The sequence below is a fragment of the Castor canadensis genome, chromosome 3 (genome assembly GCF_047511655.1).
Source record: "Castor canadensis chromosome 3, mCasCan1.hap1v2, whole genome shotgun sequence".
Lineage (NCBI taxonomy): Eukaryota > Metazoa > Chordata > Mammalia > Rodentia > Castoridae > Castor > Castor canadensis.
Genome location: NC_133388.1, coordinates 54875619 through 54901184, shown reverse-complemented (window position 1 = coordinate 54901184; position 25566 = coordinate 54875619). Strand labels below are relative to the sequence as shown.

The following is a 25566-nucleotide window of genomic DNA, read 5'->3' as shown; positions in this document are numbered from 1 at the left end:
GAATATTTACATATGTGTTCATCAACGGAAGTGGTCTATAATTTTCTTTTTTTGTTGTGTCATTATCAGGTTTTGGTATCAGGATAATACTGGCTTCATGAAATGAACTCAGTAGCATTCCTTCCGTTTCTCCCCTTCAAGTACTAACCAGGCCCAACCACGCTTAGCTTCCAAGATGAGATAAGACTGGGCACATTCAGGGTGGTATGGCCATTCCTTCCCTTTCTATTTAATGGCATAGTTTAAGGAGCATTGGTGTTGATTCTGCTTTAAAAGTCTGGTCTTGGCTCTTTTTTGTTAGACGAGTCCTTATTATTGCTTCAATTTCATTGCTTATAATAGATCTGTTCAAGTTGTTTATAGCCTCTTGGTCCAATTTTGGTAAGTAAAATGCAACTGTAAATGTATCTGTTTCTTCTAGATTTTCCAGATTAGGTTATAAATTTTCAAAGTATCCCCTAATAATCCTCTGGATTTCATTGGTATTTGTTGTGACATCTACTTTTCCTTCTCTAATTTTATTAATTTCAGTCTTTTTCTCATTTTAGTCAGTATGACTAAGGGTATATCAATCATATTTATTTTTTCAAAGAACAAACTTTTTGTTTCTTTGTATTTTTTTAAGTTTCCATTTCATTATTTTCTGCCCTAATCTTTATTATTTTCCATCTACTGTTTTTGGTTTGGCTTCTTGTTTTTCCAGGAGCTTGAAGTATATGATCGGGCTATTTATTTGAGATCTTGTATTTTTGGTGCATGCGCAGAGCTATAAGTTGTGTTTTCATTTTCATTAGTTCTAGGAATTTTTTGATTCCCCATTTCTTTGATGACTCACTGGTCATTCTGTCTCCATGTACTTAATATCTTCTACAGTTTACTTTGTTGTTGATTTCTAGTTTTATTCCCTTGTGGTCTGATAGAACAAAGGGGGTTATTTCAATTTTCTTACATTTGTTAAGACTTTCTTTATGTCCTAAAATATGATCTATTTTGGAGAATGTTCCATGGGCTGCTGAGAGGAATATGTATTGTGCAGCTATTGGATGAAATATTCCATAGATGTCTGTTAAGTCCATGAGGTATATATACACAATGGAGTATTATTAAGTCATAAAGGAGAATGAAATTATGCTGTTGGCAAGAAAATAGATGGATCATTATGTAAAGAGAAATGGATCCTTATGTTAAGTGAAATAATCCAGACTAAAAAGACAAATATTACATGTTCTGTCCTTATGTGGAATCTAGAACTTAAAAATTAATGCCAATCATGTAAAATACAAATTGTCTGGAAGTGATAACCAGTGAGAGAAGGGAGGGACAAAGAATAAAGTAAAGGGGTTATGAGTATGATCGAAATATTTTATATACATGGATGAAAACAGAATAATGAAACCTGTTAAAATTATTTAAAAGGAGGGCAGAGAGGATGAGAAAACGCAATAGAGGTGGTGGATTTGATCAAAGTACATTATATGCATTATGCACATATGTAAATATCACAGTGAAACTCCTTTGTATAATTAATATCACTAATAAAAAAAATTGTCAGGCTGGGCCTGGTGGTTCACCTATAATCCCAATAAATGTGCCATTTGTTTTGTTTTGTTGAGATCTAACACACAGCATGGTAATTATAGTAAATAATAATGTATTTTACATTTCAAATTTGCTATAAATTACAGGTGGTCCATACCTGTAATCCCAGCTTTTCAGGAGGCAGATGAGTAGGATGGGTGGCAGTCTGAGGCTAGACTGGATAAAAAGATAGCAAGATCCCATGTCGACAAATAAGCTGGTCATGGTGGTAGACAACTGCTATCTTAGCTACATGTGAGATGTTAAGTAGGAGGATTATGGTGCTAGCCTGCCCTGATAAAAAAAATGAATACCCTATCTGAAAAATAACTGAAGCAAAAAGGGTTGGGGGCATGGCTCGAGTGGCACAGCACTTGCCTAACAAGTGCAAGGCTCTGAGTTCAAACCCCAGTACCACTAAAAACACAAAAAACAAATACAAAAAAAAGCTGCTAAGAGAATAAATTTCAAAAATATTTATTTTAGTTAATAGGTATATTATAAGCTTATTCTTTGTATTATACATCATATCATCACTTTGTACCCCATAAATATAATTTGTTCACTTATACTTTAAAAAACCAAGAGAAAGAAAAAGAAAGTGTTTAAAGAATAGCAGAAATAGAGAAGTCAGAGTGGAGTTTCCATTGACTAAATCTGGGACAGTTTAAACATCTAAATAAATAATGAAGTGATGGAATATGCCTCATTTAATACAATAAAAATCAGTTGAGCCCATATTAAAATAAACAAGTGAGTACATTGAAAGCGTGATGAGGAGTAAGATACATAGTCTTTGAAATATTCCACAAAACATTTATTAATTATAAAAGGAAAAACAGTAACTTATAGAAGAGAAGCCTGACAGACAGACAACTTCCTCATCAAGTACCAATGCAGTCATTACCACTAATGAAACACATTGAAATTGGGTTCTTGTGTGAAAAAATGCAATTAAGAAGAACAAAGCACAACTTCCGTGACATTCCTGCTAAAGCTAAAGAGTATAACCTGATTCTAAACAAAAAATAACATCAGAAAAATCTAAACTGAGGAACATTCTACACAGCGACTGACCTGTGATCCTCAAAAGTATCAATGTTTCTGAACCAAAAAAAAGTATCATCATAAAAATTAAATTATGAACAAGAAAAGATAAATGATAACTAAATAAATAATATGATTCTGGACTAGATCATTTTGCTATAAAAGTCATCAACGGGATGACTGGAAAAACTTGGCATTGGGTTTCAAAGTTAGATGGTATCAATGTATTAATTTCCTGGATTTTGACTGCCATATTATTGTACTGTAGGAAAATGTCCTTATTTCTAGGACACCCTATGTTTGCTACTGACTCTCAAACGGTTCTGGCAGCAAGGGAGTACTTTTTATGTACTTCTAGTTTTTCTATAAGCCTGAGACACATACAAATCAACAAAAATATGTAATCATAATTTTAGAAGTCAAAATTAAGGAATTTCTACAATGAAGTGTAGGTAAAAAATCATTTTTGAAATTATGCCAGAATACAATGAATGTCAACTATAACGCATAAAAAAACAGTGCTTTCAAAAGATAGTGAGGCTGACAAGGTCCATCCCAGTCCAAGGAAGTCTCTCAGGACGAGACAGTATGAGTATTCTCTAAAGCTTTCCAGTAATGCTAATGTGTAGTCAAGGCTGAGAACCACTGGCATTTGCCAGGCCCTGGAGACCGCAGATTAGGAATCTTCTCTGGCAAGTCTTCCTGGCCTCCCCCATGCCAGAGTTGATCACTTTCTTCCTGTACCTTGGACTTATTGGTTTAAATCATATTTTTAGTAATATTTTTATTTTTCACTAAAATATATTTCTTCTAACACAAGGATTACTATGTTATTCAGTATTACATCTTCCCTGCTCAGGACAGTGACTGATGCTTAACAGGCACATTAAAAATGATGATTTAAAAAGTAAGAAAAATAAGGAGGAAAAACAGGAAGGAAAAAAAAGGAAAAAATGAAAAGACTCGATTTCTTCCCTCAAGTAGTAAGTAGCTTACAGACAAAAATATAAAAAATCTGTAAATCAGAAAGAGCTGTCAGAAGGAACTTTGCAATTGCAGTCTTTTCTCTCTACATGTGCCCTACTAAACCATCCTCTGATACCAGAGTATGTTCTTGAAAATGTCTTATACTTAGAAGTGAACTCTGTATAGTTCTCTTTCTAAAAATATAAAACTCAAACCACTTTTCGTAAACTGGTTTGAGGCTTTGGGTGTTTTTTTCCTATAGGTAAAGGACTTGATGGAAAGCGACCTCCATCTTGCCACATACTTTAAAACCTAAACACTGGGTGCAGTAGCTCACATCTGTAATGTGAAGTGGTGATTAGGAGGATCAGGGTTTAAGGCCAGCGTGGGTAAAAAGTTAGTGAAATCCCATGTCAAACAAATAAGTTGGGCATAGTGGAACACATCTGTGATCTCAGCTATGTGAGAGACATAAGTAAGAGAACAGCAGTTTGCTAGTCTGGGGCAAACACACAAGACCTATCCAAAAAATAACTAAGACAAAAAAAGGGCTGGGGGCATAGCTCAAGTGGTGGAGTGCCTGCCTAGCAATTACAAGGCCTTAAGTTCAAACTCCAATATCAAAAAAAAAAAAATCCTGGAAGTATTATGGTTACTTTGTAAAGCCAGTATTTTTCTGTCTTCCAATACCAGGACCAGTAAAACTTACCAATATAATCACATATTAAAAAGAATAAAGGGGCTGAGGATATAGCTCAGTGACAGATAACTTGCCTGGCATATGTGAGGTCCTGGGCTGATTCCCCAGCTCCATAAAAAAATGAATTAAAAGTAAAAAAAAAAAAACAAAAAAACAAACTGAGGCAGAAATGACATATAGTCACTACTATTCAATTAAGTTTAAAAGTAAGTTTAAATATCTCTTAACACTTACCTTATCTGCACACATTGACACTTTAATGTCCTGTTGAGATATTTCATAATGTCGGATATTAAAAACATAATTACCAGCCAATTTCAAAATATCTGCTGAGATATACTCTAGCACAGCCACAATATATAAGGACACATGGTAGTCCACTTTATACCCTAAAATTTCCTGTGGAAAAAAATAAATAACTTAATTTTTAAAAATCACACTGTCTAAAGTTATCAGTTAAATACTTATAAATTCCTATTTAAGGGCTGAGGGTATATGTAACTCATTGGCAGAGTGTGTGCATGCACAAGGGCCTGGTCTCAACCCCCAACACTGAAAGAAGAAAATTTCTATTTAACATCTTGCTTATTAAAAACTTCTTATAAACCAAATATCTCAACTTATGGCTAACAGAGGATATAAAAAGAGCCTTTGATCCTACTATTATTGGACTTTTTAAAAAGAGCTACCTAATCTAACAAGTCTACTATTTTACCAAACAAGAATAGTTGATGCTAACACAGAAATCTTGGGCTGGACTTCACTGAAAGCTTAACAAATTATCTGAAACCCATTTGATTAACATCTTTCTTCAAGGATCTTGCTTTGAAACCACTATCCCCTTATTATAACAGCTTCATTTGGAGGGAAGGATGTGTATGTGTGTGATGGTGGATTCTTGAAATTGCTACAAAAGGGTCTGCAAATCCATGTACACCCAAGCATATTCAATAGAGGATATTATCTAGTCTACTTATCCAATGTATATAAAGATATCTGCATTACAGATTAATTTAAAACAGTCCTAAACTCATAGTACTTTTGATATTATATATTTTTAAAATCAATAAAAGGTTGAAAATCATACCCTACTACATAAGAAGCAGTCAAGGTAATACTCGTAGGAAAATGCCACAATCCATTATCACAATTATTAACTTTTAATGTTATATGAAAGGCAATCTAATTTTATCAGAGTACATTTTTATTTTCTTCTTTCTTTTGAGAGGGGTGCTAGGGTTTGAACCTAGGGCCTCACACATGCTAAACATATCCCATACCATCAGCCTATGCCTCCACCCCCTATTTATTTGTACACATTCAATATACATATATGCACAAGTATATGCATGCACATGTACACCAATACCATACAAACATGGTATTACTTGTCATAAAGAATTCTCCCAATGTCTAATCTGCTATTACCTTCAATGAAGGATGGATTTTGTCCACAGGCAGCAAAAGAGGATTTCTTCGTTTTCGTTTCTCTATGGCAGATTGTGCATCAGCAATAGCCCACTTATCAATTGGATGAGGAAAGGTCTTTTGAACTCGTTCCTGTTTAGATTACACCAGGACCATTGCAGCATTAATGGAAGTGTTCATGAATAGAATATTCATACAAAATTCAATTTTGTCATTATCTTTAGTGCAAGCAGATAACAGTGATATAACATGTTCTGATTCCTTTACTAAACGAAATTTTTGTTTTTGTTTTTAAAAAGGCCAACAGGACTATCAAGATTTTGCCACATAATTACCATGGATAAAGAAAAAGTTAAAATTTAAAAGGTAGCTCAGTAGTAGAGCCAAAATAAACCTTTCCTCTTTTAAACTGTTTATGTCATATATTTTGTCATAAGGACCCAAACTGGTACCAAAGAAATGGAGTTACTGCTGTGACCACACCTGTGGTGTGGTTCTCAAGCCTCTGGAACTGGTTTGTGGAAGAGTTTGGAGAATTTGGCTAGAAAAAAAAGATGTACTTAGGATACTGTAAGCAGAGCTTAAAATGGGTGATTTTAGAACCTTGATATGCTGGTAGAAATGCAGACAGTGAAGACTGTGCTCATAACACTGCAGATGGAAATGAGGACTGTATTGGGAATTGGACTAATGGCCATTCATGTTACATTTCTCCAAGAATTTGTCTACATTTTATCCATGTTCTGAGACTTTGAGCAAGGCCAAATTCAGGTTTACAGTGACAATCAGGAGCGAAAAGCAGAGCAGAAAGATTTCAAAAATGTGCAGTTTGGTTAGAAAAAGAGTGTTTTAAAGTTGTGGACAAGGAAGACCTGGTTGTTAAAGAAATTAGTGCCAATAAGAAGAAATCAAGTACTTTGTACCAGGATACTAGAAAAGGTACCTTAAGACATCTCAGGAATTGGCCTATCTTCCCCTTCCCCTAAAAGAGAATCAAGGGTATAAAGGTTTTAACTCCTTTGAAATATTTTGCCTTGAAGAGAGAGCTACAAGGTGCCCTGTAGGTACAGGGCTGCCTAAAGAAGTGTTTAGGAAAGGCTTTTCCAAGGTTCAACTGGCCGGGCACTTAAAGGCCATTGAAGCAGTAGTGCAAAGGGCCTGATTACTGTTCGAACTAGCTGCAGACCCTGGCATCATCCACGAGATGCTGGTTTTATAGGCATGTACAATGCAAGAGTTATGGGATTATACAGGCTTCTACCCAGATTTCAAAAGAAGGCCTGGGAGACCAAGCAATGAGTAACAGGTTATGGATCCCTACAGACAGCCCCTAAAGGTGGTAATGTGTAAAGCTTTGAGGGTGAAGCCTAAGCTGCAAAGGAGACCCCAAGATGATGGAGATGCCAGGAACATAGAAAATCTGCTGAAAAAAGCCATAGGCAACAATAGAGCTAGCCTAAGAGAGAGGCCATATGGGTTCCAAACGGAAAGGCCATGACAGCAGGGCTGCCTAAGCCCTTTGGAACTCATATCACACCACCATGTACCCTGGATGCTGAACATGAAGCTACAATATTTCAGTATTTGGTCTGATGCTTCCTTGCTATCCTCCTGTTTCTCCTATTTGGAAAAGCAATGTTTTCTCTGTGTCACTACATACTGGAAGTGTGTAATTTTCTTTGTGATTTTACAGGTGTTCACAGCTAAGAGTATATCTTGAGTCTCAGATGAGATTTTGGACTTAAAACTTTTGGTGTATTTGTTTTGAGACAAGGTCTCACTATGTAGCCCAGGCTAGCTACATAGGACTGAGACCACCTATCTTGGTCTCCTAAATGCTGGGATTACAGGTATGTACCATCATATCCACTGGACTGAAACTTCTGAACAATGCTGGAACTATTAAGACTTTGGGGACTCTTGGAGATGGACTACATGCATTTTTCATTAAGAAAAGGCCATAGGCCTTTGGTGGCCAGGGGCAGAATGTTATTAGTTTAAATACGAAACATACAGGCTCACATGTTGAGCGTTTGGTTCCTCAGCTGGTGATACTATTTTGGGAGATCCTAGAAACTTTAGGAGGTGGGGACTATTTGGAGGAAGCACAGGTGACTGGGGGCAGGACTCTGAAGGTTATACCTGGCCTCAAATCCCTACTTCACACCCTGCTCCTATCAGCCATGAGGTGAACAATCTCCTCCTTCAAATACTGCTGCCTCCTTGATGTTCTGCTGAAACTCATGGGATCATCAACCATGGACTGAACCCTCTTAAAATGTAAGCCGAAATAAACCTTTCCTCCTTGACAGTATTTTGATCACAGCTTCACAAAAGTAACTAATATACCCATTTTCTTATTGACAGAAATTTGAGCTGTTTGAAACTTTTGATTATTATGAATTAAACTGCATGGACTTTCATGTATAATTCTCTTCGTGAACATGTACTTTTACTCCCTAGGATTAAACAGAACTATTGGGTCATATTCTAGATGTATAGTTAACTTTACTAGAAACTGCCAATTTTCCAAAGCTGGTATATAACATTTTATATTCTCCCTTGCAATGTGTAAGAGTTCTAGTTGCTCTACATTCTCACTAACATGTGGTATAATTGATCTCTAATTTTGTTTATTTTTGTTAGTGTAAAATAATCTAGTATGACTTTGATTTTTGCCAAATACTTATGACCTTCAGCACCTTTTCGTGTACTGACTGGAAATTAGAATATCTTCTTTTATTAAGTTTCTGTTTTTAAGACTTTGGCTATTTGGGGGGAGGGTACCTTTTTGTTATTATTGATTCGTAGAAGTTTTTAACATATTCTGGCTGTTAGTCCTTTGTCAGTAATACATATTATAAACAATTTTCCCTTGTCTGTGACTTTTTTTTTTTTTGAGACATTCCAAGACAGGTTCTCGCTATATAGCCATGCTGTCATTGAACTTGTGATATTCTTGCCTCAGCTCCCAAGTGTTGGATTAAAGATATGTGTCCCCATACCCAGCTTGACTTGTATTTTTTTATTGTCTTATCAATTTTATTCTTTAAATTACTGTTTTCACTCCTCTCTAAAAAATTATTTGCCTAATCCCAGACTATGAAAATACTCTTCAGTATTTTCTTCTAGAAACTTTGTAATTTCAGTTTTTATACCTAAAGCTATGATCCCTTTTGAGCCAATTTCTGTCTATGTTGTGAGATAGGTTTCAAGGCTTTTCTCCCATAAATTTATCCAATTTTTTTTGTTTACTTATGCTTGCTGAAAACCCTTTCCTCAATGAACTGCCTTGATACCTTCATTAAAAATGGACTGACTATATATATCCCACAAAATGGGTTTAGTTTAGAATGATATACATTTAGATATTTAGAATAAATACAATAATTTAGAATGAGATACATTTAGATACAAAAGTTAACTAAATGGCTTATTGAAACAACCAAATTATTTTTACCTCCACATCTTGAACAGTCCTTGGTTGGGCCATACATAATTTATTAAGCAGCTGAAAAATCAACTCTTCAATATAATAGAGAGATTCTTCATTAGCTGAGAGATTGGGGTGTACTTGCTCCTGAACCTTTAAAAGAAAAGTTCTCAGTTTTATAATGCTGGGAAAATAATATGAAGTGGACGAAAATCAATGAGAATACTAATGTAATAAGTATTTTACTAGAATGATTACTCAAATACAACGTAAAACACAAAATGACAAAAGAAAACCCATTTGTTGGTCCATGTACTTTTTTTAGCCGCCAAAACAATGGTTCTTTAAAACCATTTTAAAAGCACATGCACATAAAATATTGTATATAATTTCAGAACAATCATGAATACCCTGAAGCCAAGTAAAAAAATCCACCACAAGTGTAAGAATATAGGTAATGAATAACAGCAATAGATCTATTTCTGAAAAACTATAGTACTTTTCAAATTACAGAGGGACTCTATGAAATAGCTGGTACTCAGATTTACAATGGCATAGGCTAGTTATGCTGAACTTTTTTTGTTTTTAAATTAATAATCCATTTTGACTGGACATGAGAAATACAGTAAGTAAAAGTGCTTAGCATATAGTAGGTGCCTTGTAAATATTTGTTGAAAGAACCTAGGTACTTTTTATGTATGGCATTAAAAGGATTCAACACCACACACACACACACACACACACACCACAATCTTGAATAGCTTTACATTTTAAAATATTGAATCAGCAATTATAAGCCTTTCCACAAGGAACTCATCAGAAAGTTGACTATTTCATCTAACTTCTCAAATTTTACCACAAAATTTTCCCTCACATCTGGATCACTTGCCCACCACCAAAACAACCAATGCCAAACAATGATCAGCTTCTACTTAGGCTTTGCCATTTCCTGAGTGGTCCACTACTAAACAAAATCAGGATTGAAAAATAGCATAAAATAGTACATTATAGTCTTTCATATTTTGTAAATCTATAGAATCTACAGTAAAATTTCTTCTTTTATTCCTAGCATTAATTACTTATGTGTTCATTCTTTTTCTTGCCGAATATCTTGGAGGTTTATCAATTATATTAATCTAAGAACCAAATCTTGGCTTTGTTGATTCTATTTTGTTTCATAACTGCTTTATATTTATTCTTTCTTTCTTTTTTTCTTCATTTATTTTGTAGTACTGGGGTTTGAACTCATGCCTTTTACCTTGAACCACTCCACCAGCACTTTTATTTTTGCAAGATAGGGTCTCACGAACTATTTCCTTGGGATTGGTTTTGAACCACAATCCTCCTGATCTCTGCCTCCTGAGTAGCTAGAATTATAGGCATGAGCCACCAGCTCCTGGCTATTATTTCTTCTTTTTATGTTCTTTTGCAAATGTCTTGAAGTAAATACTTAGCTCATTGTTTTCTATTCTTTCTTTGCTAATATGTCCCTTGTTTCTAAGAACTACTTTTGTAAAAACTCAGATTTTTTAATTTATTTAGTGGCAGGGTCTCGCTATATGTGTTAGGATGACCTGGAATTTATTATATAGTCCAGGCTGGTCTCAACTTCATGATACTCCTTACGCCCTGAGTATTGAGATTACAAGGGTGTGTCACCATGACCAGCTTACATATGGGATTTTTAAAGTTTGTCTTTTTAAAAATTGATTCCTAGAATTGCATGTGGCCAAAAGACACACATTTTATGATTTCAATGTTTAAAAAATTTTTGAGTCTTGCATTATAGTCCATTATATGGAAATATTTGGCTTCACTGACATTTCAGGAAGAAATAAAAACAATCTTAAGCAAACTCACTCAGAAAATCCAAAAAGACTAAAACTCCTAAACTCATTTTGACATTAGCCTTAATATAAAAAGAAAGAGGCTGGGCTCTAGTGGCTCACACCTGTAATCCTAGCTACTAAGGAAGCAGAGATCAGGAGGATCATGGTTCAAAGCCAGCACAGGGCAATAGTTTGAGAGACCCTATCTCAAAACACCATCACAAAAAAGGGCTGGAGTAACACAAGGTAGAGGCTGAGTTCAAACCCCAGTACCACAAAAATAAATAAATAACTCATAAAGATGAAAATTATAGGCCATTTTCACTCTCATAAACTAGAAAGAAAAGTTTAAATTTTATACACATATACACAAACACACACCATGACCAAGTTTGATTTGTCCCAGGAAGATAAAGTTGGTTTAATGCTGGAAAATCAAGCCATATAATTCTCCATGTTAGCAGATTAGAAGAGAAAAATAATATGATCATCTCAATAAAGTATTTGAAAAAAATTCAATATTCACTCATGATAAAAAAAATGTCCTAAGTGAAGTTCCTTAATTTAGAGATTTTCTATAGAAAAGCTGCTATAGTCAATGCTAAAACAATGACACTTTTCCTTCTGAGATGAAGAAAAGGGCAAGAAACTTGCTAGTATCATTTTTACTCCACTTTTTACTAGAGGTCTTGGCCAGTATGGTACAATAAGAGAAAGAAAGGAAAGTATAAGAATTGAAAAGAAACTAATTTGCTAATGGTTTGATTATTCTTTATGACAGTTGCTTTTGGGGTGCCTAGATATTTGGTTAAGCATTATTTCTGAGTGTACCTGTGAAGGGGATTCTAGATGGGATTCCCATTTAAATTAGCAGAATTAATAAGGCAGATGGCTCTCCCCAATGTGGGCGCTCTCAATCTAATCTGTTGAAGACCTGGACATAATAAAAGTCTGAATAATAAAGTTTTTTTTTTTTTTCCTCTTTGTCCAACTGTATTTGAGCTGAGACTAAGACTGAGACTGGAATTTACCTCTTTAGCAATCCTGGGTCTAAGGCCTTCAGATTCAGACTACAACTATAATACTGGCTTTCCTGAATCTCTAATTTGCCAAACACAGACCTTGGACTACTCAGCTTCTGTAACTGCATGAGGCAATGTTCTTACACAGGTCTTTCAAAAATATGTATATGTATATACATTGTATCCTATTAACTATGGTTCTCCGGAATCCCCCAAAGGTAGACAAACCTATTGTAAAAAAATTATTTCAATTCATAAAAAAATAAAGTCTTAGCCAAGCACAGTGGTTGATGCTGTAATCCTAGCTACTTGGGAGAAACCAGGAAGCTCATGGTTCAAGGCCAGTCTGGGCAAAAAATTGTGAGATTTCCCCCATCTCAATCAATGGCTAAGCAAGATGGCACATCTGTCAACCCAGCTACAAAGGATAGCACAAATAGGAGGATTGTAGTTCAGGCTGGACCAGGCAAAAAGCAAGACACTATCTCAAAAATAACCAAAGGCAACAGGACTAGTGGTATGGCTCAATGGTAGAGCACCTGCCTAGCAAGCACTCAAGACCCTGAATTCAAACCCCCATACCATCCCACCTCCAAAATAATAAAGTTTTATTTTTATGTATCAGCAAAGCTAGAAAATAAAGTATTTCTAAGAATAATATTTATAAAAGCATAAAAAAGTATCATAAACCTTGAACTAAATCTTACAAAAGAGGTACACATAACCCCTAGGAAGAAAAGTAGACTGAGAGAAATTAAAGATCAAAATAAATTAAAGATAATGTCTTATCTGTGAATGAACAGACTTAAAATTGTTAATATATCAATTTTCCCCAAAATGATCCATAAAGTTATAGAATCTCAATCAAACCAAGCAGGTTGTTTTGCTGCAATTTCAAAATGTATTTAGAAAATTCTAAAGGCTTAGAAAATCAGGCACATACTCTTAAAGAAGTAGAAGTATTTGCTCTGATAGTTACTGGAATGTAGGCTACCAAAAAGAACATAACAAATCTTGGCAAAGATGTGGGGGAAAAGGAACCCTCATACACTGCTGGTGGGAAGGTAAATTAGTACAACCATTATGGAAAATAGTATGGAGGCTCCTCAAAAAACTAAAAATAGAACTGCCATATGATCCAGCAATACCACTCCTAGGGATATTTCAAAGGAATGTAGGTCAGGTTATAATAAAGGCACCTGCACACCCATGTTTATTGCAGCACTATTCACAATAGCTAAGCTATGGAAACAGCCAAGATGCCCCACTACTGATGAATGGATTAAGAAAATGTGGTATTTATATACAATGAAATTTTATTCAGCCATAAAGAAGAATAAAATTTTGTCATTTGCAGGTAAATGGATGGAACTGAAAAACATCATCTTATGTGAAGTTAGCCAGGTTCAGAAAGCCAAAGGCCACGTTTTCTCTCATATGTGGACTACAAACCCAATACAAATACAAATGATATTATGAAAAACAGGTCACACTAAGGGGAGGTCACATACAGAGGGAGGGTGAAAGAAGGAAGTTAAGAAAGTGAATATCTTTGATGTACTTCCTATTCAAGAATGAATATAGAATTTTTAAACCTGTTGAAATCACCTTAAGAAAGGAACTAAGGTAGAAAGGAGAAAAATAGAGGGGATGAACCAATTTGGGTTATAATACATACACACATATGGAAACGTCACAATGAAACACCCTATATAGCTTTTTTTTTATAAAACAGAGAACAGGAAGGCAAAGCAGGTCCTGTCTGGGGGGTTGGTACCAGTGGGAGAAGGGAGGGTACACGGAAAGGTTATAAAGAGGGTGAACGTGGTGGAAATATTACGTACACATCTATGTAAACAGAAAAATAAAACCTGTTGAAACCATTTCAGGAATAGAGAAAGGGGAGGATAAAGGAGAATGATGGAGGGGGTAAATTCAACTATGATATATTGTAAGAACTTTTGCAAATGTCACATTGTACCCCAAGTACAACAAAGAATGTGATATTGCTAAAGTGGCAGAGTACCTGCCTCACAAGCACAAGGCTCTGAGTTCAAACTCCGGTACCGCAAAAAAAAAAAAAAGTGATATTAACATAACAGAAGAGAAACAGATCAACAGAATAGAAGAGAGTATCCAAAAACAAGACTACAAAGATTTGGATCCCTGATTTACAACAAAGGTGATACTGTAGAGTATGGGGAAGTATAGACTTGAGGGAGGCAGCAGAAGGGATGAATGGTGCTGAATGAGTAGTACCTAAATGGAGAAAAAAAATCAGACTTAACTCCTACTTCCCACTTTACACAAAAATCAACCCTAGCTGGATTTTAGGTCTACTAAGTAAATAGGCCTAATAATGTAGTCCTGATAATGTAGACAAAACAGCTTCATGACCTCAGGACAGAAAAGGATTTCTTAAATAGACTACAAAAACTATTAACCATAAAGGGAATGGTGGATAAACTTTAACTACATTGAACTTTAAAACTTAGGTTCATTAAAACACATACTGAAAGTAGAAAGGCAAGTTTCAGAGTTATATATATAGCACATATAACAAAAGGACTCATATCTAGGATATATAAAGAGCTCCTAAAGATTCAGTAAAAAAGAACAATTATCAAATTATCCCAATAAGAAGGTGGGGAAAACTATTTAAACCAGCACTTTAAAATGAAGAAATTCAAATAGCCAATATATATACAAGGGTGCTTTGACAATTTAGTAATCAGGGAAATACAAACCAAAACACACTGAAAACTACTACCCACTCACCAGAGAGCAAAGTTGCAAAGTCTGATAATATCAAATGTTAGTGATTATGTGCAACAACAGGTGCTCTCACACACTCTACTAGAGTATCAAAATGGCTGGGTCATTTTTATGAGCCACACAACATCTCAGTCAACAACAGATCACTTACACATAAGAGGTCCCCATAAGATTATACTGTAACTGAAAATTCCTATCACCTAGTGATGATGTAGTCATCATGATGTCAGCACAACACATTGCTTACAGCTTGTGGTGATGCTGATGTAAACAAATCTACTGCACTGCCAGTTGTATAAAAGTACAGCACATACAATCATGAACAGTGCATAATGTTTGATAATGATTAACACATGACTATGTTACTAGTTTACATATTTTGTAATACCATATATATTCTGAACTCAGGACTTCACTCTTGCTACCACTTGGGTCTGGTTATTTGAGACAGAGACTTGCTGTTTGTCCAGGCAAGCATGGATCACAGTCCTATTTTATGTTTCCTGTCATTACAGAGATGACAGGCATGAGCCACCATGCTTAGTTTTTTTCTGTTGAGATGGGGACTCAAACTTTTTTGTTCAGGCTGGCTTGGAACCACAATCCTCCCAGTCTCAGCCCCCCATGTGACTTAGGTTGACAAGCACACACTAAAGTACCCAGTCACTGGCTGAGATGGGGGTCTCACAGCTATTGCCCAGGATGCCCTCAAACAGCAATCTTCCTTATCTCATGCTCCCAAGTAGCAAGGATTATAGACATGAACCATCAGAGCCCAGTTTATACCATATATTTTTATTTTAATAATTTGTTTATTTAGTTATTTATTTTTTGCAGTGCTGGGGATCAAATCCAGGGCCTCAAACATGTGAGGCAAGCACTCTCAGCCATACTCTGAGCCCCTAAACTATATTTTTCATTGTTATTTTACAATATACTCTTTCTACTTATTAAAAAAAAAAAGTTTGCAGCTGGGAGTGCTGGCACATAAACACCTGTATTCCCAGTCATTCTGGAAGCTGAGATGGGAAGATCACTTGAGCCTAGGAGTTCAGGCCAAGCCTAGGCAACATAGTAAGACCCTGTCTCTTTAAAAAAAAAAAAAAGAAAAAAAAGAAAAAGTTACTATAAAACAATATGCTGTGGTATGCCAGAAACACACTCATGGAAATCATTAGATTTATTGAGTTAAATAAAATATATTATTAAAATAAATTTCATCTGTTTCTTCCTTCTTTATAATTTTAAATTACATGTGGTTCATATTGTTTCAATTAGATAGCACTACTGCAGAGAAATGAACTGGTATGTTTATTAAAAGACATATACTAGAAATCTTAGTAACATTAGTAATCATCCTCAAACTAGACAAAAACCTCAAATCTCCTAGACTGTACTAGCTAAACTATGGAATAGTCATAAAACGGAATATATATAGCCAAAAAAAAGAAAAACAGTAATAGTGACAGCCACATAATAATGTGGCTGACAAAAAGAAACCAAACCAAAAAGAAACAAAAGAAACTAGACAAAAAGAATGCATATGATGGGATTCCATTTACAAAGTTCAAGGTCAGAACAAACTACGGAGTTTAGGAACACATCATAAGCTGGGAAAACGATCAAGCAAAGCAAGGCAGCGAGTACCATGAAAGTGATTACCTTTTATACTGGGAAAAGTTCTGGCAATGTGCTGTTTTCTAATACGGAGGACAGTTAAATACTGATGTTCCTTAAATTGCATATTTATCCTTTATGTATTTTTTGATTGTGTTACATTTCACCATAAAAAAAATTTTTAAAGTTAGGGAATCATCTGGCAAACAGAGAAAATCAAAGGATGAAATTATCAATGAAAGAAGTCTAAATGACCTTCCTAGTATCCAGGTCAATGAATACAATTAAAATAACAGAACAATAGAGACAGAATATCTTACAAAACTGGGAGGTGGGGGAAGAGGAGTGGAATATTTGTAAGAGGCAGATATGAAGTAGCTCCAGACATCAACAGAAACACTAGAAGCTAAGTAGCAATGATTTCCAACCTAGAATTCAAGATCCTAACAAATTATCAACCAAACATCAAGATAAAATACAGACATTCTCAGATATAACAAGGTCAAAAATTTTTATCTCCCACATTACCTTTCTCATTAAGTCTCTGTAGCCTGTACTACACTAAAAGGGGTATAAATCAAGAGAATGAAAAATCCTGGATACAGGAAACAAAGGAATCAATATGTAAGAAAAGCTAAAGGAATACCCAGGGTGAAATAAAGGGAAGTTAGAGGATGATAGCTATCCAATAGGCATAAAGGTCACCCAACCAGATTGGACCAGGTTGGAAGGCACTGGGAGAAACACTCTCAACAGATGAGATTGACAAAGTACGTGAAGGGACTAAAAATCTTGAATCTGAGTTTGAGAATCATTATATTAAAAAACTATATGAATAAGAAAAAAAGAAAATTATTAACTCCAGTAAGAAAAACTTAGGAGAGAAAAGTGGTTGAATAGAAGTAGTATTAATAGTCATAATACTGTAAGCTTTGAATATATTTTTCAGACAGGGTTTTGTTATGTTGCTTGGGCTGGTCTCAAACTCACAATCCACCTGCTTCAACCTTCCAAGTGCTGAGCCCACAGGCATGAACCACCATGCCCACTAAACTATGAATAATAATCCAATCAAAATGAAAATACAATCAGGAGAGGGAGCAGTGTGTATATATGGTGAAGTGTGTGATTAGAGAAGGCAAAGTATACATGTAGTAAGCATTAAGTTCTTACTTTCCATGGTAGAAAGCCAACAGATAATGCCCCACACAGAAAAATCAAGAAAAGTACTTTTTTCTTTCTTAAAAATATAGAAGTAAATATGAAATAAGGTACTTTGAAATCTAAAAGTGGTTGTCTCTAGGAAAGCAGAAAATTTGGTATTTAGGAAAGAGACTGCTATTTATCATAACAAGCCTTATTGAGATAGTTATTTTTTTCCTCTTTTCTTTCTTTTTTTTTTTAAGACAGGGTCTCACTATGTTGCTCAGACTGGCCTCGAGCTCAAGATCCTCCTGCCTCAGCCTCCTCAGTGCTGGATTACAGGTGTGCAGCTACCACGTCTGGCTGGTATCTTTTTACTTGCATAAATAATTTTGATAAGGTACAAACTAATTAGAAAGGAAATATAATTTGAAGCAAGGAAGGAGAAGAAGGAAGGACACAGAAATGGAGATAGGAAAAATCATTCTTTGAATGAGTTTGCATACAAAGAGTTTTAAGTCAGTCAGAAATACATATAGGACAGACATCAAAAAGAAAGGTTTTATAATATATATTTCTTATAAATTCAAAACAGGTTTTTTAGAAAATAATTATTTCCTTTTATATTCTGTACTTTCATATGATAAGAGGAAACCTAATTAGATCTTAACTATACACTTCTACTAGGTCAAAAGAATAAAAAGTTTTCCATATAAAATAAACACTTTATATAGCAAGTATAATATTAGGTGTCATAAGGTTGTTTCACGTAACATCTTTCCACTAAAAGTTAAGGGCCCTACTGGTGAAAATGACTGTACATGAGAATTAAGATAAAATCTAACTGGGATGAATTTTTTCTTAAAACGATAATGGCTTTAATAAATAACCTGCAAAGCAACTTTAACATTAAGCATCAAAGTTTCTTATGGCAACTGTTTAGTTTCAAATAGGAAAGCAAGCACAGAAACAACATACTGCGTTAAAATCCCACCATAAATACTCTAACAGGACATCAAGGGGACCATGAAAGATAACCACACTTTGTACTTACCCAGTATTTATTATCTCTGCACCCTTAGAGACAGCAAACATAAAATTACCACATCAGAACAAACAAACCTGTCAAATTTTTCTGAAAGACTAGTCAGAAAAAGAGCAATTAAAATAATTTTCAGTCCTTAACAGATTAACAAGTCAAACCTGTATTTTAGTTACACCATATTTTCAAATTGCCAGAAGGTATCTCCTTTACATGCACACTGCAAACAGAAGTCATAATACTATAAATATATGTACAGACAGAAGCGTTTTAACTTTAAATTATTTTTAAACACTCTACTTGACAATTTATAAAAATGTTATTTCCTAACTTCTGTTTTCCATCTTCAGTTAAGTAAAAAGTGTTGCTAGGGTACTTGCTCAATCAACTAAAATAAATCTCTTTGGCTACACAGTCTAGTTAACATTTATTTAAACCAAATTCTTCACTCCATAACAAAGTTTTCTAAAGCTATAAATGTCAATTAAAAATTCTGGATACCACCAAGTACAGTGGCTCAAGCCTGTAATCCTCGCTACTCCAGATTAGGATGATAATATTTTGTGAGATCTCATCTCAACCAATAAAAAGCTGAATATGGTGGCACGTGCCTGTCACTCCAGATATGAGGGAAGCATAAACAGGAGGATTGGGTCCAGGCCACCCAAGCATAAAGTGAAACCCTATCTCAAAAATAACCAAAGAAAAAAGGACTAGGGATGAGACTCAAGTAGTAGCAAGTATGAACCCTGAGTTCAACTTCCAGTTTTTTTCATTATAAAAGAGTAAAAATACAAGTAAGAAGAAAAAAATAAATTTCATTCCAAAGATACAGACCATAAAATATTGCTGACAGAAATTAATAGAGGTATACTTCATTTTTGGTTTAAAGACTCAACATTATTAAGATGTGCCAGTGGCTCCTTCCTGGCTACTTGGGAGGCAGAGATCAAAAGGACAAGGTTCAAGGCCAGCCTGGACAAACAGTTCACAAGATCCCCATCTCCAAAATAACCAGAGCAAAATTGCCTGGAGGTCTGGCTCAAGCAGTAGAGCACCTGCTTTGCAAGCATGAAGCCCTGAGTTCAAACGCTAGTCCCACAAAAAAAAAAAAAAAAAATCCTCTCAAATGATCAATAAATGTAACATAATTCCAATCAAAATCCCAGCAGGATTTTGCAGAAATTGACATACTGACTTTAAAAAAACAAAAACAAAAACAAACAACTTTGAAATAGAAACAGAACAATGCTGGAGGGCTAACATTATCGGATTTCAAGCTTTTTTTTTTTTTGAGAAAGGGCCTCAACTATGTAGCACAGGATGACCCCAAATTTATAATCCTCCTGCCTCAGCCTGCTGAGAACTGGGATTACAGGTGTGTACCAGCTTTCCCAGCTTGATTTCGTGAATTTTTATAAACAACAATAATCTAAACTGAGTGGTATTAACCTAAAAATAAGCAAAATTATCAATGGAACAGAATAGATAATCCAGAAATAAAGCCATACATATGTGGACAACTGATTTTTTTAATAACGGTATGGAGACCTTTAGCAATGAAGGACAGCCTTTTCAATAACAGTAGAACAAGATATCAATATACAAAAAAAAAAAAAAAACCCACCAAACATACTGTAAATGGAATTATTATACCATTTATAAAATTAATCCAAATGGATCCTAGATGCAAATTATAAAATATAAAATTATAAAACTTCTAGAAGCCTGCAAGTGAGGGGGTGAAAAGAAGGGGGGGTCTTCTATAGGAAGACTATAGAAAGTGGAGAGCTCTCCCATGCTCATGGATTGGTAGAATCAACATAGTAAAAATGTCGATACTCCCAAAAGTAATCTACATGTTTAATGCAATTCCCATCAAAATTCCAATGACATTCATTAAAGAGATTGAAAAATCTACTGTTAAATTTATATGGAAACACAAGAGGTCATGAATAGCCAAGGCAATACTCACTCAAAAGAACAATGCAGTAGGTATCACAATACCTGACTTCAAACTATATTACAAAGCAATAACAATAAAACAGCATGGTACTGGCACAAAAACAGACATGAAGACCAGTGGAACAGAATACAGGATCCACATATGAAGCCACACAACTATAAGCAACTTATCTTTGATAAAGGAGCTAAAAATATATGATGGAGAAATAGCAGCCTCTTCAACAAAAACTGCTGGGAAAACTGGTTAGCAGTCTGCAAAAAAACTGAAACTAGATCCATGTATATCACCCTATACCAAGATTAACTCAAAATGGATCAAGGATCTTAATATCAGACCCCAAACTCTTAAGTTGATACAAGAAAGAGTAGGAAATACTGTGGAGTTAGTAGGTATAGGTAAGAACTTTCTCAATGAAACCCCAGCAGCACAGCAACTAAGAGATAGCATAGATAAATGGGACCTCATAAAACTAAAAAGCTTCTGTTCATCAAAAGAAATGGTCTCTAAACTGAAGAGAACACCCACAGAGTGGGAGAAAATATTTGCCAACTATACATCAGACAAAGGACTGATAACCAGAATATACAGGGAACTTAAAAAACTAAATTCTCCCAAAACTAATGAACCAATAAAGAAATGGGCATGTGAACTAAACAGAACTTTCTCAAAAGAAGAAATTCAAATGGTCAGAAAACACATGAAAAAATGCTCACCATCTCTAGCAATAAAGGAAATGCAAATTAAAACCACACTAAGATTCCACCTCACCCCTGTTAGAATAGCCATCATCAGCAACACCACCAACAACAGGTGTTGGCGAGGATGAGGGGAAAAAGGAACCCTCTTACACTGTTGGTGGGAATGTAGACTAGTACAACCACTCTGGAAAAAAATTTGGAGGCTACTTAAAAAGCTGGACATCGATCTACCATTTGATCCAGCAATACCACTCTTGGGGATATACCCAAAAGACTGTTACTCCAGAGGCACCTGCACATCCATGTTTATTGCGGCACTATTCACAATAGCCAAGTTATGGAAACAGCCAAGATGCCCCACCACTGACGAATGGATTAAGAAAATGTGGTATCTATACACAATGGAATTTTATGCAGCCATGAAGAAGAACGAAATGTTATCATTCGCTGGTAAATGGATGGAACTGGAGAACATCATTCTGAGTGAGGTTAGCCTGGCCCAAAAGACCAAAAATCGTATGGTCTCCCTCATATGTGGACATTGGATCAAGGGCAAACACAACAAGGGGATTGGACTATGAGCACATGATAAAAGCAAGAGCACACAAGGAAGGGGTGAGGATAGGTAAGACACCTAAAAAACTAGCTAGCATTTGTTGCCCTTAACGCAGAGAAACTAAAGCAGATACCTTAAAGCAACTGAGGCCAATATGAAAAGGGGAACAGGTACTAGAGAAAAGGGTAGATCAAAAAGAATTAACCTAGAAGGTAACACCCACGCACAGGAAATCAATGTGAGTCAATGCCCTGTATAGCTATCCTTATCTCAACCAGCAAAAACCCCTGTTCCTTCCTATTATTGCTTATACTCTCTCTACAACAAAATTAGAAATAAGGGCAAAATAGTTTCTGCTGGGTATTGGGGAGGGGGAGGGAGGGGGCGGAGTGGGTGGTAAGGGAGGGGGTGGGGGCAGGGGGGAGAAATGAACCAAGCCTTGAATGCACATATGAATAATAAAAGAAAAATGAAAAAAAAATCCAAATGGATCCTAGATGTAAATTATAAAATATAAAATTATAAAACTTCTAGAAGCCTGCAAGTGAGGGGGTGAAAAGAAGGGGGTGGTGGACACGGGGGAGAAATGGCCCAAACAATGTATGCACATATGAATAAATAAAAGAAAGAAACTTCTAGAAGGAAAAAAAGAAAAAATTTTGTAACCTTAAGTTAGGCAGATAATTCTTAGACCCTAAAAATAAAAATAAAAAACAAAGACTAGCCTTCTGAACATTTTCAAGGCCAGCCTGGGCTACATTTGAGTTGCCTCAAAATGAGGTTTCTAAAAAAAAAAAACAAACCAAAACTGAACTTTTGCTCCTTTTCTGAGCTAAAGAAACTTTATTTTCCCTCACACTGCTTTCTAAAATTTGTTCTCTGCTGCTCCTAACAGAATAGACTTAAGCAGTTTCATCACTCAGAAATCTCACTCCCATGATCCAGGCAAGGCTCAATCTTGTGGTAAATCCTACCCCATCTCCATTTTCTTGTGAGTGTCCCCATATTTGGGCCACACTGTTTATCCTGGCAAGTTCTGAGAAAACAGACTTTGCAAATGGCCAACACTTCTTTGGCAAATGCAAATCAAAAATCACAAGATACCATTGCAAGCTCTCAGACTGACTAAAATTCAACTACCTAGTGTTGGCAAGAGGAGCTGCTAACATTGCTAGCAGAAATGTAAAACTGTACCAGCACTCTGGAAATCAGTTTGATAGTTTCTTAAAAACTTAAACATACTATCTGATGTAACAACTCTTTGGCAATTACCCAAGAAAAAAAGAGATACATATTCAGACAAAGACTTGGACACATGCTCACAGCAGCTTTATTTGTGATAGCCAAGACCTGAGAATACAAAAGTACATCAGGTGAATGGATAAACGAACTGTAGTACATGTTCACAATGGAAGACTCCTGAACAATAAAAAGAAATGAATTATTGATATATGCAACATAAATCCTAAAATAATTACACTGGGTAAAAGAAGCCATATCAAAAATACGAATATCTACTATATGATCCCATTAGCATAAAACTCTAGAAAAATGTAATCTACAGTGATGGGAAGCACATCAGTGATTGCCTGGGGAACAGGGAGTATGAGGGGGTAGGAAAAGTACAAATAAAAAATCAAGAGGAAATCTGGAGGCTGAAGGATATGTTCACTATTTTACTATAGTTTCACTTATATATATAACATTAAAACTCAAATTGTACATTTTAAACATATTATATCCCCAATAAAACTATTAAAGAAAATAATATTCTAGCTAGGTGCCAGTGGCTCACACCTGTAATCCTAGCTACTTGGGTGGCTGAGATTGGGAGGATTGTGGTTAGAGGCCAGCCTGGGCAAAGTTAGCAAGACCCCATCTTAACCAATACCCAGGTGGGTGGCTCATACCTGACATCTCAAGCTATGTGGGAGGCTGAGATCGGGAGGATCATGCTTCCAGACCAGCCACAAGCAAAAAAAGTTCATGAGATACCATCTCTATGAAAAGTTGGGTGTGGTGGTATACACCTGTCATCCCAGCTACAGCAGGAAGCAGGTTCAGGTTGGCTTGGGCAAAACACAAGACTATTCCAAAACAACCAGAGCAAAAAGGGCTGGAGGTGTGGCAACAGAGTGCCTTGAGTTCAAACCCCAGAACCACCAAAAAGAATTTTTGTAAGGTAACATTTTTCTGATTAGAGTGAATAATCAAGAATTGAAACCATGGCTATGTATTATAAACTCAGGAGAAAATTCTTGGTTTTGGTTTCTTCCACCTATTTCCCCACTCTTTGGTTCCTAACAGACAGGTAACTAGTACCACGTCATTAAAGGCGTAAGACTTTTCATAAAAAAAGAACTCTAAAAACTTGTTAAGTAATTCATGGTAGCAAACATTGTTGGCCTCATTGAAATTATCTGGACACTGAGAAAAATTAAGAACTCAGTAAAAGTTGTTTTTATTTCAACTAGACATGTACTTGGGGGCTTAAGAGTCCCATATAACACTATGACTAAGGAATCCACACACTCTGTTCCTCTATTTCCACTGTCTATTAATATTCACTTCTCACTTAAGAGTCAGTGCTCTTAACTAGGTGTTTTCTTCACTGGTTTTCAAAATGTTCGTTCATTTAAAATGTAGGTAAATACAGGCCAGGAATCTGATTGTATTTAGCTTAATATTAGGTGAGGACTTACCATAAAGTAATCAAATACTAAGAGAGACCATTAGTTGAAGCTAAAATTTTTGACATCAAAATTTTCCTGAATAGAATAAAATTGCATGTTAGCTTTAAGTACCTTCCCAGAAAGGCAGCCCATTAACCGACAAAGCCAAGAAAGTTCAGGGTAGACCAATGGTTCCCTATTTGGTCCAGTGACAGAAGTCAGTGTTCTTTACATGACATGAAATACGGAGACACTTACAGCCCATCAATGTCAGCAGAGACAAGGTTAGTAAAAATGACTATTAAAAGTTAAAACCAAGTTCTAGACATGTGTTTGTTAAAAAAAAAAGTATAAACTGTTTTATCTTTAAAACCTCTATATCTCTTGTGCATTAATTTCATAATCTTCTACTACTCGCCAGCAGGTAAACTGTAACAGACAACAAAGGCTTAAAAAAATTTACGAGAGAAAAATAAAATTGAAAAAATATCGGCTTTTTCCCCCTGTAAACTGGAAAAGGGCACTATTATTAAATTTGTTTATCCAAAGTTTAAGAAATTCCTGGGCCAAACACCCACGCCTGAAAGCACATGGCCTAAATTACCATACCCACTTTTTTTTTTTTTTCGGTACTGGAGCTTGAACTCAGGGTCTTCACCTTGAGTCACTCCACCAGCCCTATGTCTGTGAAAGGTTTTTCAAGATAGGGTCTCAAGGAACTATTTGCCTGGGCTAGCTTTGAACCTCAATCCTCCTGATCTCTGCCTTCTGAGTAGCTAGGATTACAGGCGTGAGCCACCAGCGCCTGGCATCATGCTCTTTCTTAAAGATGTGTCACACAGGGTGCATCTGCCTGACAAGGTGCCTGAACACAGGAATGAACTGGGTCCCCTCCCGCTTTACAGAACAAAGGCAGATTTCTCTCTCTTACACTGAAACTCACTATAGTACTACAGTGTGTTGCTCTAGAGCACCATACATTAAATAAATAAGTGTAAAAATTCTAGAGACAATTGTAACTATTTTCATTTTTAAGTACTTTGCCCTTCCATCCTCTGGCCAGCTGTCAAAAACTACATTCTCGTGAGGTGACA

At 35.6% G+C, this 25566-nt stretch overlaps 1 protein-coding gene across 2 annotated transcripts in view; it reads right to left on the bottom strand.

Moving 5' to 3' along the window:
* Sos2 (SOS Ras/Rho guanine nucleotide exchange factor 2) overlaps window positions 1-25566 on the bottom strand; it is a 100802-nt gene that overhangs the window by 66211 nt on the left and 9025 nt on the right. For both annotated transcript variants that reach the window (XM_074068022.1, XM_074068023.1), the window contains exons 2-4: window positions 9180-9305; window positions 5720-5851; window positions 4526-4690 (exon numbers count right to left, since the gene is read on the bottom strand). In XM_074068022.1, the coding sequence (XP_073924123.1) occupies window positions 4526-4690; window positions 5720-5851; window positions 9180-9305 (423 nt within the window). The remainder of the gene's footprint in view (window positions 1-4525; window positions 4691-5719; window positions 5852-9179; window positions 9306-25566) is intronic.